At 37.9% G+C, this 13,563-nt stretch overlaps 1 protein-coding gene across 1 annotated transcript in view; it reads right to left on the reverse strand.

Annotated features, from left to right (window-relative positions):
* OLFM3 (olfactomedin 3) overlaps positions 1-13,563 on the reverse strand; it is a 46,983-nt gene that overhangs the window by 3,997 nt on the left and 29,423 nt on the right. Inside the window, exons 2-5 of the mRNA XM_030226787.2 lie at positions 10,940-11,086; positions 8,368-8,523; positions 7,128-7,347; positions 508-614 (exon numbers count right to left, since the gene is read on the reverse strand). Coding sequence (XP_030082647.1) covers positions 508-614; positions 7,128-7,347; positions 8,368-8,523; positions 10,940-11,086 — 630 coding nt within the window. The remainder of the gene's footprint in view (positions 1-507; positions 615-7,127; positions 7,348-8,367; positions 8,524-10,939; positions 11,087-13,563) is intronic.

The following is a 13,563-nucleotide window of genomic DNA, read 5'->3' on the forward strand; positions in this document are numbered from 1 at the left end:
CTTTGATGGAGCAAGCATCTTCTCAAAACTGTAGCAAATTTGTGATCCTACTGGAGATCCAAATAACAAAACAATAACATAACTTGGATGTGATAGAGCAAATGATCTCACCAGAGCCTTTATGGGGCCTAATCCTCCCAGTTTTAACTGTGCTGCATTGTGGGTCCTGTTCTTGGGTAAAAATGTTGATGTTTTAGATTACTCTGGTTCTTAAAAGACCTAGGCACAATTAAATATGTTAGGAAATTAAAAAAGTTGTTAGTTCTGATTGATGATTGTCAACCCTGAAAAAGTTGAAGTAAATGGCACAAACATGCTCAGATAACTTTTGTTTTTGGATATTTTTCCAAAAATACTGTTGCTTTTTCTCTGGAATTGTTTGAGTGTGAAAATGACTGAAGTAGAAAAACATGCTTGGGAATGTAACTTCCTAGGGTAAAATATCTTTTAAAAGATTAAAATAAAGCAAGTAAGACTCCAGGACATAAAGACAGTGCCTTAACATACTCGGTTATTCTTCTCTGAGGCCAATGGATCCGTCATCCAGGCTCCAAATCGGGTTCCAGAGATCTTCACTGTAATGGGGCCTGTAATTTTCATCAATTTGCCACATGCTGAAATCAAAAAAACAAATGCATTAATGCACAACTCTCCTTGACTTCAGTTAGAGCACAAGACCAAATGCTCCAAACTACATAGTGGCTCCAGGGGATTCAGGCTTATGCTGAAGATTGATTGTCATCTTCACAGGAGGAACTTTTTCATATTGAAGAGTAATATAAATATGCAAAAATATACACATAAAATTTTATTACTATGTATTTTCGTATTTACATCTTTGTAATTTAAATTTTGTATTTACATCTTGCATCAAAGCACAGTTATGTTCTTTGGGTATAAGCTAAAATACAGCTGGTAAAATATCTTCTGAGCTGAAGTGAAGAACATTTAATAATAACTGAAATGAAGACATAATCCCCCCCCCTCTTTTGCCCTCATAAAGTTCAGCATAAAGCTGGGACTGATGGATGTTTCAGTTTTCCATTGGCCAGGATAACAAAGTGGTGGAGGGCAGACACAAAAATGAGCTTGTACACACAACATTGTTGTACTCAAAGCTTGTGCCTGACTGCCCCATGCTTACACACACATGGCTCCTTCTTTACCAGAGGCTGCCTGAAGAAAGTGAGTGTGAGAATTATTTAGCAAGCTTGGCTGTATTGGTTGGCTTCTAATCTGTTTGGCTGCCTGGGAGGAAATAAAGAAAGTCGATACCATCTCGGATGCTGACCTTCCTAACAACTCAAAAATCTATATTTTAGGGGACATTAATAAGATGCTTCTTAGAAACAAGCTCCTGGTGGAATTCATGTGTTTATCAAGATGTAACATCACACAGTGGTGTGCATGTAATTAGGTTGAATAGCATGTTTTTAAAGAAAAGAATGTAAAAAGAAGTGAAACAATTTTTAAAATTTAAAAGTAAGTGCTTCTCTGTGCTACACTGATAACTATATCTATCTAGGAAATGTAGAAAACAAATGGTGTCTGGAGTTGAGAATGAATTTATTCAGCTCAAAAGAGAGGGTCACATCAAGGCTGAATTTTCTACTCTGGAAGGAATGTATCATGCCAGCCTATTTGGGACACTTAGAATGGGGTTAATGCTGTGGTGAAAACTCAGAGGCTGCTTCACATCCAGGGAAGTTGGAGGTATTGGAAATGAAGATAAGTGAATGCATGCTGAGACCTCCATGAGCAGGGTAGGCTGTGTCTCTTTTCTGGGTCAATTAAGAGACATTATTAGGAGACATATCTCCATCTATTGAAGATATTTTTGGATTTTCCATTTTAAAGAATCTTATTGGTCTTTTAATACTTGGTTATGATAGGACAACTTTTTATTCTGGACTTTTTTGTAGGTAGGCTGCTAGCATTGTGTGCTGAGTGCTCTTTTTCTGCAGTGTGAATCATTATTGGCTTGAAAGGTAGAGAACAATAGCCTATCAAAATGAAGGCTTTTATTTTTAGGTGGTCTGTTGGTAAATAGTCTCAGAAATGGGCATGAGATAACCCTTCTGAATGACTGAGTTTGAATTTTGAATACTTAATTTGGAATGAGTTATCAGAAAACTAATAAGCAGAAAGAAATCAGAATAACAATTACTCCTGAACTTGTAGTTTCTGGGATAATTAAAACACAGTGAATGCATGACTTATAGGGTATGCTAACACTAATTGGTGCCTTTACAATACAGTATTGCAATTAGTGGGAAAGCATAAAAATAATTTGGAATATGAAGCGCTCTGTTTCTTCTATGAAAAAAAGAAATCCAGGAAGCTAAAAGTGGACTTATAATGAGTTGTGAAGTTTTGCTTCTGAATGGGTAAACCTATGGAAGAGCCCCTGTCAGAGATGTGAGGGCTCCCAGTTTGTGTCGGGGGTCCAGGCAGGGCAGGTGCACGAACACTCCAGGTGGGCTCAGCAGTGCCAGGGCATGGTGGGAGCTGCATGGGCACACAGCAAGCTCGAGGATGCAGCAGGACAGGGATAAAAGCAGGGGGTGTTTGGAGTCCCTGTGGGGGGTGCACACAGCTCTGTGGCTGTTTGGGTGCTGCTCTCTGTGTGAGGAGCTTTTGGAGGTTTAGAGAGCAATTCAGAGATTGCATGCCTAAGTGTCAGCACAGTGGTTCCTCTGTTGTGTTTTATTTATCCTGAATGTATAGCTTGCTGATTAAGAGTTAGTTACACATCGTTAATAATTAATTAATCTCTTCAGCCTGCATTTAGTTTAAACTATATGAATAGAGCTGTGTTCCCCTGTCACAGGAGTTAGATGCTTTTAGAGAATAATCCTTCAAAATGTATTGTGATGCTGTTCAGTGTGAGAAGAGATGACGTACTTCAGCAGTTAAATGATCAGCAGTTTGAGTCAGGGTGTATTTCTGATCAAATCTTTATTCCCAGACAGCATGCAGTGATCAAGGAAGGAAGAAGACTCCTGGGAGAGCTGCTGTATAGCTGGGGGGCAGCTGACTGAAAGTGACAAAACTTCCCTTTTTGGCATAACAGAACAGAGCACTTTGTAAAAGATTTTTTTTCCCTCTTGCCCTATAGTAGGTCCCATTTTTCTTTTCCTTCCTTATTAATCAGAAATCCATAGATCTGCCTTTTTTTTTTCCCCTGGCAGAAGGGAATGTACAGAAAGTTTTGGTTTATAGCAGTTTGATTCTCTAACAGAAAGACCAGATGCTAGTAAAAAGTTAGGTCAAATATATCTCCATACTAGCACCTGTGAAGAAGTTTAGTAACTCTAAGAAAAATGTGATACTTTAGGGTTATTTTTTTCCTTCCCTAAGAGGTTCAGATGGGGTTACACAGAAAAGCAGTGGGATTTTTAGAAGCCCTCAGTCTCTTTTCCTTGGCTTTGAAAAAAGCAGCTGCTCTACATTAGCAAGTTCCAGCCATAACTTATTGTAGTAGTTGGAAAATCCCAATCATAGAGTCCTTTTAGATCCTTAACTGAGCTGTAAGGAAATCTTATATGCAGAATCCAGGTGTTTCTGGCTTGATTCCTCTCCTGCAACAATTCTGTGCAGCGGACTCCTGTAAGTCTGTCCATGATTTCCAGTATTTATATATATTAAGGAAGAAGTTGAACATGAAGTGACCATTAGAACAGAAAACAGATGTACTTTTGAGTACATGAGGCAGAATGTGTCTGGAAAGCTCCAAAGTGAGCAAGTGCCAGGAGGAGGCTGTGATAGTGCAGCTGGAGAGAAGCTGTTCTGAAATAGCTAGAAATGGGTGGATAGTCCCATTCTCTGTGATGTGGCTGAATATTGGTAGCTGCCATATAGAACAACTGAATGTATCATTTGTAGAAGGACTGACAAGGGAAATAAAATCACAACATTCTCTTGAAGTGTTCATAAGCATCATTATTATGTTGCCTTTTTTTGTTTTTTTGAAGGTAATAAATAAGGGAAAATGAAGTGAGGGGTTTTTTTGGCACTTGCACAAATGAATTCCAAATGTTTTACTGCTTGCACTTTTCTGCTTATGGTCAAATTTGTCATAACATACTAAAATGAGTGAATGAAGAATTAGTTCTTAATGAATGTATGTCTGTTTTCCTGCATAATATCAATCCAGGAAGCAAGCACTGTAATACAGTTATTAGAGTTTGCTGAGAGGAAGTCCCTGGATTTTTCTGCATAAGTGCCATGACTTGCTTTGTAATCTTTGGAAAATCTATTTATACTTTTGGGCTGCTTGTTCCTTCATCTACAAAATAGGGATACGTATCTGTATCTCTGTTGTCCAGTTTTATACTAAATGATATTTGTAAAGTTCTTCAGATTTCAAAGGGAAGGATGCTTTGGATGCACAAGTACCACTGCAATCAATAGTCTCATTCCTGCACTAGTAGCTCCTCTACCACTGATGTAACAGAACTTCTTTGGATACATAGGATATTGTACTTTTGATTTTTTAAGAAAAAATGTTACTGTAAAATATTGCTCAGAGTCTACATTATAATCAGATGCAGCTAGACCTTAATCTGATATAAATCTGCTCTAATTATATGTCAGAGTATTGGCTGCTATGAATGCTACCCATGTAAGTTTTATTCTAATTTCATAAACATGTCATGACAAGAATAGGAAGCTTCCAAACATCCTGTGCAACCTGCATTCTCTTATAAATACCCATGACTTACAGGACTATCAGCAAAGGACCCATACATGCCTAATTACATGTGAATTTGGGGTGTGTGTAATCACATGCACTCTATTCCTACATGGTTAGCTGCATGTACCCTTTAAAAGTTTTGTCAACTAATTTCCCAGCAGCTTCATCTTGAATTTTCTCTTATTCCAAAGAGAAGGAGCAAAATTCAGTCATCACAGCTGCTGTGGTAAGCATTAAACCTCAGTGAGAGTAAGATAACTGCTTAGTGTACTGCAATGAGTGTTGAAAGTGTTGCCAGTGCAGATGGAAGAACCCTTTTAAGTGGCCAGGACAATATAAATAATGCATTATACTGCTGAAAAACACCTGCTGGGGAGAAGAATAGAGAGTAGCTGTTGCATACACTGATTAGAAAATTGTATTGTGGAATGCAACAAAATCTGTGAAGATTGAAGCCAGATCCTGTGGCACACTGGGGCCATTGGCTTCTGGCTATCGGGCTGGCATGGAAGGCACAGCTGGGTCATCTCCAGCATGGCCAGTGTGGCCACAAAGCAGGTGTTGGCATGAAAGCTGCTTTCTCCTCATGCTCTCTGATCTGAGCACACAGCCCCAGCTCTCAGTGCTTACAGGAAGCCAAACTGAGGCTGCTTGTGCTTCAAAGGACACATAGGGATAGGCCAGAAAAACAGCCTAGTAGGGGACCATAAAAGTCATTTAAGCATCTAAGACCAGGGAATAATGCCAATAAGGATAAATGAATCTGTGTTACATCTTGAGAAGGTCCACTCCCTTTTGTTAATGGGTATGCTTAATAATTTATTTTATGCAAAACTTTGTCTCTACTGCTAATGCACATAATTTTAATGGGTTTTTTTATTAGGTACATCAAGAGATTAGAATGTGTTGCAGGAATTCAGGATAGATAGAATGTCAACACACCGAGTAATTCCATTGCACAAAATATATCTCGCACTCACTGCTTCACTAACTGTTGTTACAAGATGCTGTAAAGACAAAGAAAAACAAGATACTTGTTAAATGATGAGTTTTGGTATCTAATAACTTACTGGAACACTCACTATCAGAAAATACTGTTTATTCACAGGAATTTTCTTGCTTGCTGCAGTATTGCAACACAGCTGTTTTCTCCTGACTGCCTTCTGTCAATGCAGTAAAGTGCTATTTTGTGTGTGTACTGAGGGCAAAATAGGATCATAAGAAATTTCTGTTTGAAGAAGTCTTTCATGTATTTTAGCACACCACTACTATGCTATTTCCAGAATAAAATAAAGAAATAAATTATTGAAGAGGGTAACTTAACCTAGATTTTTTCTCCTTCTACTGCATCACAAAAATAAGGAGGCTCTACTTATCCAGTTAAGATGATATTTAATGTCCTGGGTAGCATTTAAAAGTAAATATCCCACACTTGATAACTGAGACACTGATCACAGTGTTTCAGGCCTAAACCTTGAAATTTCAAGTTTATTCATGTTTAGTGCTAAGTAAATTGTTTAGTGTTAAGTAAAATGTGAAGTGTTTATTTTTCATAAGGGGGGGCTGGATGGTTTGCTGTAGTTATTCAGGTTGCAATAGTGATCCATTCAGAAATCTCCAAATGCATGGATAGACAGGGAAGACTGCATTGTGTTTGTAAACAGGTTACCCATCCCTGATGGAAGTTGAGGCTGACACTTGATATTGATCCTTCAGGCCCTTAGTTTTATAGCTGATACTGAGCTAGTGCTGATTTTCAAAAATGTTCAACATTTGACTTCTAAAGGCAGCATGGGAGCAGCCAAGGTGGAGGTGGCCTGAGGTAAACCAGCTGCAGCAGTAGCAATGGATTGCTTCTGTGCATCCTGCAGAAATTGTGCTTTGGTCTCTTTAAGTTAGATGTGAAGTTTGTTAGATTGTAATGTTAATTGGAGAATGGGAGATCTCCTTAACACTAATAGTACAGGCTAAAGACGTTACAGTCAGAATGGCCTCTCAGGTGACACAGATGCCATGGTTATAATGTGGACATCTCAAAACTGATTCCATTATACTTTTCACTATTTTTTTCACATTGACAGCCCAAAGATAACTCTAGTAGCAGTGTTTGTCTGAGCTTTTTTGAAGGAATATTTGTAACTCTCCAAGTGGTTTAAACCTCAGATTTCAAGTTTGCCATCTGTTATGATTTTTCATCTAATTCCTTCTGTATAAAGTAAGGCATTACATTACGTCATGTATTTAGAATGATATAACTGACCTTAGGCTGAGTTACTCTTGTCTTTTATTAGGGTGGCACAGATCAGAATATAATGCAGTCTTTCATCAAAGAAACAGACAAATTCTCCCACCAAACCTTAACTTTTCTAAAGAGAGACAACTAAAAATGCACAGCCAAGGGACCTAATTTGCCATGAACTTGTTAACTTACTGAGCTTTTTCATGCAGTCACGAAGCCTGGTTTCTAAATTGACTACACGCTGGTGTAGTTCCTCATAGTCATAAGCACCAATTTCTTCCTGAATCCCAGTGAGCACAGTAGACAGATTCCTAATTTCCTCCTTGAACTGCGTGATCAACTTGGCATCAGTTTTGTATTGTTCCAGAACTGGGATCAGTGGCAGAAGCTCATCCATCTTTTCTTTCAACTCCTGTTAAAGGCAATCATATGTGCATTAGAGATGTGTAAGGAGTTCAATCCCCTGATTTCCTTCACCATAGTATTTATGCCTGATTATTAAAACAACTTGAAAATTATTATTTTAGTTACAAATCTATTATTAATCTACCCTGAAAGTCTCAGACACCTCAGACTTAATGGTAGTAAGCAGGAGATTCAATGCATGAGAGAATAGTCTTCTGTTAGGTTCATTTTAAGTGAACTTTCAGAAACACTTCAAAAATATATATTTGCTTAATATAATGTAATCCTCAGAATGTATTTTCTAGCACCTATTTTGTGGTCTCAGAGTCTTGAAAGATCAATTTATCAGACTATATTAAAAGAATTTACATATGCTATTAAAATATTTTTCTCCTGAAGAGTACTTCAGGTAGCTTTTTCAGAATACAGAATATTACTTGTAATATCTGTAACCCTTCTTCCTCACAAAAGGATGGGCTTGTGGTTTTTGTTGTCATTAAAATTCAGTGGAAGCCTTTTTTTAATCACACACTGGTTAGATTGTAACCATCCCAAATTCAAAACAGCAGACCTTCAGACATGAAATTAGATCTTAATTGCACTGGATAAAAATTACAATAAACTGATTTATTATAACCTTTCTTCCCTTCAACTGCAGTAAATGTCATGGAACACTATGAGCACAGAACTCTACTTGTTTGCTATTAATTCTACTGGATCTCTTCCTTTAGCACTGGAGCTTGAAAGAATATAAATTTCTCAGTACGACATGCACATTGATACAGAAAGAACAGGAATCTGTTTATGGTGACATGTTTCTAATGACTTAATAATTAATAATTCCTCCCTATTACAATTAAATTCAATAGAGCAAAAGATTATCATCATAAAGGAAGATTTATTATGCTTTTCTTTTAAATGGCACCCCTTGTAGGAGCATTTCCAGCTGAGACCTTAGCAGTCCATGCATTATCACTTAGCACATTGTTTCCACAGGCTTGGAGGTTACCGTAAAAATTGGAGCTACCTGGAAGTGCTTTGTCATTAATGTCTTCCGATCGTCTTCGATCTGCCGGAACTTGGCCTTCAGCCCTTTCATTTGCGTTTCCATTTTCAAAACATACTGGAAATCCCTCTGAGTCCGTAGGTTTAAAACTTCAATAGACTGGGACATGTTCTGAACCTGTTAAAGAACAACACTCTCTAAATGCACTTTTTGTTGCTTTGCTGTTTTCCCTGGTTAAATGTCAGGCAATGAGATGCACTTCTGTCAATTAGTTGTGAGTCATTCTACCACAGTACAGTTCTACATTCTGTAACTGCATGAAGGTACAAATAGTGGGGAACAGGGCAAGGCCTTGAAGGCAAAAATTGTTTGGATTAATTAGAGGTAAAGAGAGAGAGAGAGATCGATCCTTTAAGCATAATTTTCACTGGGCTCAGGAAATGCTGTCAGGCAATAGAGTTGTCTTTGAGACCTGTAGTAGATGTGTGGTTCAGAAGGTGCTCATATAGCATATATTTCCTTCCAGGCACTTTGGAGGATTTTGGTCAGTACAAGGAGCATGACCTTCTTTAGTAGGCATTTATAGAATCATTCAATATAAGGCATTCATAAGACTGCCCAGAGATAAGCTGGGCTGTGTTAATCACTGCAGAGGTACTTCCCCATAATTCCATAAGTAAATGTAAAATTAGAAATTTTATCCAACTGTCTCACTGGTAGAAAACCACTTTTTTTTTTTTTTTTCAGATAAAAAGTAGTGAATGTTTAGGTAAATTTTGTAGAGCAAGTGACTTTGTAGCTATAGTGAGGACTTTACCACAGTGATGCAACAGTAACAGTCATCAAGAGTAAATTACACCTACTTTTAAAAGTTTATGTTATAAAAGCAATGCTTTTGCCAGCCATAAAAATGAAACATTTTCCGAGTGTAGTTATCTATTTCAGGAAGTGTTTTGTTTTCCTAAAACATGAGAAAACTAGACTGTTATAAATGTATTAGGCACCTTATTCAAGTTTTGGCTCAAACAAAACATATTGTACCTTCCTAAGGAAAGACAAACCCAGCAGTACTCCTGTGGTTAGCAAGAATATGCAGTATTTCAAGGGATATTCATGTTTGGAGCTAACTCATGATTTACAGAATGTATGGATTTAGAAACTACTCTTAAAAATAGTGTACATTACAGTTTTGTAATGGCAACTGTACAACATATTGTACAGTTGCCACTAATAGTTCTGAGAAAGGATTTTTAATGAAAAATGCAGAGGCTTTTTTTTTTTGCTGTCTAATTGTTGAAAGCAGGCAAATAAAGTCCTTTGGGTGCTGGAAGAACTTTGGGAATTTCCATGTGGCAGAAGAGACATGCACATTAGAGGCTCTAATTAAAGGACTGTATGGACTCAGGAAATAGTAATACAAAATTACGTATCCATGGTTGCCACAGTCCTAATCATAAGAGAACAGCTTTGAGAGGCTGATGATTTCAGTTCATTTCTGTGGCAGCTCAAAAACTATGTAGTGATCTTATAACACTCCTCCAACCCCCACCTCAAAATAAAAGGGTTTTTTAGTAATGTTTGGGTATTTGGGGAATATCCTGGAGCAAAGACTGGAGTGTTCCTTTCTTAAGTAAACAGACACCATGAGGGGAGGAGGTTCCTTTTCTGTCTGCTGGTCCATCAGTGTCCTCTCCATGCATCTCATGTTATGGGGTCTGTCAGCTTGAAAATTTGTCCCTTCTGAAGTTGATGGAAGCATAGTGAGCAAAAATCTATGGGGATCTGGTACTATATTAACACTGGAATGATTTTTCTATAGCTAGAAAAATACTAAAAATTGTGTGCTAAAAATGTATTTTCAAGTCTACATTTTATGTTGAATTTTGCTGCTGTTCAAACACTCTCTCAGGCCTCAGGTTCTGTGCTACTGGCTGTGATACAGTAACTATAACCTTGCTTACTTATGCAGGGAATCCAGAATGTTTGTGTTTTCATATTGCAGCATTTTTCTGTTGATGCAAAACAAAAGACTTGATTGGTTTCACGATATGTGCAATAGTGGATAATACTGGAATTGAGAATTGGGCTGTTGGGGAAAATTTGCACCATTAGAAAATGAATAAATAAACTTGAGAAAAAGAAACAATGAAAAAATTACAACTGTTTATGCTCTGCACAGTTTGCTTTCAAGATGCTGTAGTGTCTCTCTCATTATTTTTTGATAAGAGATGAGAAATGACATTCAGCAGTCTCACATGATCAAAGCAGAAGCCATAGTTTAAATCCCTGAGCTAGCTTGAAGTGGGATTTTTGTAACTGATTTTACACAGGAAAATCTGTTCTGTTGTATGTAAGAAGGAATTTAGGAGGAGTGACTAAGAGAGAAGATGCAACTTGGTTGGGAAAAGTGTTGTGTAAGGAAAACAGATAAATAACAATCAGAGATGAGAACACAGGCAGGGGATATACCCTGAAGAACAATTTTTATCAGGTAACTATTCATTAGTTCATTATGTATTAACTGAGAAGGAAAGCAGTAGATTTCCACAGGAAGTATAATGTCCAAGAGGAGGAATTTTTTGGGAAGACTTACCTTCTCTAGTAGTTGTCTGAGCTGCCTGCTTTTGGCATCTCTTGAACAAAGGTTTTGTTCAGGTGCAACAACAGTGCAAATGCAACGGCCATCAGGATCCTGGGCTGAACTATAAACTTGCCACCCTTCCTTGGGGCTAATCTGAGTCTGTAACAACAAAATAATAACAATCAAAGGATCTGAACTGATTTTTTATTGTTTGAAAAAAACACTGCAGCAGAATATTTTTATTTTTGCAGTGCATGTCTGCAATGAGGTTCCTACTAGCCAACAATTATTACTCTTCACTAATTAAGTTTGGTAGTTTCCCAGTTTGGCCATATCTCACACCTTTGCAATAGTTCTCTAGAGGAGTTTAGCACACACAATTTCCAGGGTGGATGAGAATGATACTCTGCTTGTGATTCAGCACAAACCAGGTGATTTAATTCTCTGCAAAGGGACATTAGAGTTTTTCATCAGCAGAGAACAAACATGTCCTTTCAGCCTGGATGACTTTTACTTTAGACTAATGGAAACAACAAAGACAGGAAAGAACAAACATATGAGCCTGGGGAGAGCACAGTGTGTGACTCACAGGTGGGAATTGGCTCAGCAGCAGTTTGGAGGTGGGGTCAGGTTTGCTCTTGAAGCTGCACCTCACAGGAACTGCTCCCCAGGCTCCCACTGCACTTAGCCAAGGGAACAGGGGCTTGCCCAGGGTGGGATGGAAAAGTGTCTGGTTGGGCCAGGGGAATGGGGCTCATGGCAAGCAAGCCACAGGGAGATTAAGACACTGCATGTCCTTCACTGGGACAGTAGAAAACTGGAAATTCCTAACCTGTTCTTTTATACAGCAACCACGACTGAGAGAGAAAGGCAAAAAAACCACAACACATTTATTTGCAGAGCAGAGTAACACTAAACTGCATTTAATGTTTGTGTGGGATTCAGTATCTCTTTAATGGGATGTACAGAAATAGTGTAGGAATGACAGAAAACAATATAATGAGATGATTGAAAGCATTCAGGTGATGGAACAGAAACAGTTTTTGGACTTCCTTTTTAAACTGTAAATTACAGTTAATATTGTGCTTTATTCTTTCCAAATATTGTACTGAGTGATGAATTTCATGGTACAGATGCTAATGGGTATCATTGAAGTAATTTTGGTCTGGACACAGTAGGAATCAGTTGCTATTTATGTTATACAATTGTACTCAGTGCCAGCAGAGAAAATGATTATTTAAACTGGGAAGCTTTGATTCTGATGCTTTCCTGGCAGCTTAGTGCAGGAGTTGCAGAGTTCCTCATCTCTGAAGAGGTGCCAGTATCTCTGTGGACAGACTCCTCTGAAGAAGTCATTGAAGATGGCAGTAACCTTCTACAATTTTGGCTACAGTCCTATGAATTTTTCTGTTATTCCCTATATTTGGAAATTTAGGCTTCCTTCATTAATTAGGATGGGTAATATGAGTGATGGCAGAGAAGAACATGCATGTGTGCAAAGGTGCACTTTATTTTCCTGTAATTGTTTTAGTTTGATATTTAGTCCCTACTTCAAGCAGAAACTGCTGTGCAGAAAAAGAGCTTAAAGTCATCAAAACCTTACAGAAGCTACTGCATCAACTTTTCAAATGCAGCCTTACTGCTGACAGGTCTTAGTAAACAAGAAAGAAAAGAAATAAGTGGAAAACAACAAGAGTAACTTTTACTAGTTTTTCAAATTCTGGGGAAAACAGAGGAGTCCCTATGAAGTCCAATATTAACCACTGCCATGGCAGGCTGCTGTATTAAAGACTTAGTTCACTTCTAAAAGATTTATTTTTTCCCTTGCATTTTCATATATTCTAATCAAACTGTTACAGCTACCTCTGTTGTTACTGTAGTGACAGGTCAAAGGACAGTGCCTTACTTAGGATGCTTGCTTAAACATAAACAGTATTTTCTGCTTTGTCTTGCAATTTCAAGCCTGCTTCTGAAACAGCTCAGAAGAGGAGGCCCTTTAGCTGACCCCACATTCTTGTACAATTCTTCCTGCTGAAGGCAGGAATTCGGGAGGTTTTGTCCTTTTTTTACATTGTACAATATACACAATTTATGAGCTGTGTATGTGCTGGGAGAGAAATTCTGGAGAAGTGCTCGTGCTGCAGAGTTCACTGGAGAAGCTGCAAGTGGGGAACTCTGGATGGCAGCCAAAAATCAGTCAGTGATGACCCTGGTATTACTGAGCACTTGGGCCATAAAGTCTTTCAACCAACACCTACAGTTTTAAGAAAAGTACCAGACTTGTGGTGCTCAGTTTTGTATAAAAAGAACCCTTCATGATTACAATTCATGTTTTCTTTATTCAGCAGATGTTGCCTAGCTCAGATAATCAAGTTTTAAAGATCACTTTCTCAGCTCTACTGGCACTCTTTCTACCATTATCAAAAGAAAAAATATGCATATAGCTCAACTCAAAGAGTGAAAAGAGCATTCATAAAGGCATTCTTAATATTTAGAAGGCATTTCTATCAGCAGTGCCCTGTTGTAGCCAAGGGGAGATGGCAGTTTTGTGCTACTTGGAATCTGAACATATCAGTACAAACACATGTATTGTGTATGTGTATAAATATATATATTTATAATATATATATCTCGTA

Source organism: Serinus canaria, chromosome 8 (assembly GCF_022539315.1).
Source record: "Serinus canaria isolate serCan28SL12 chromosome 8, serCan2020, whole genome shotgun sequence".
In the NCBI taxonomy this organism is placed as follows: domain Eukaryota; kingdom Metazoa; phylum Chordata; class Aves; order Passeriformes; family Fringillidae; genus Serinus; species Serinus canaria.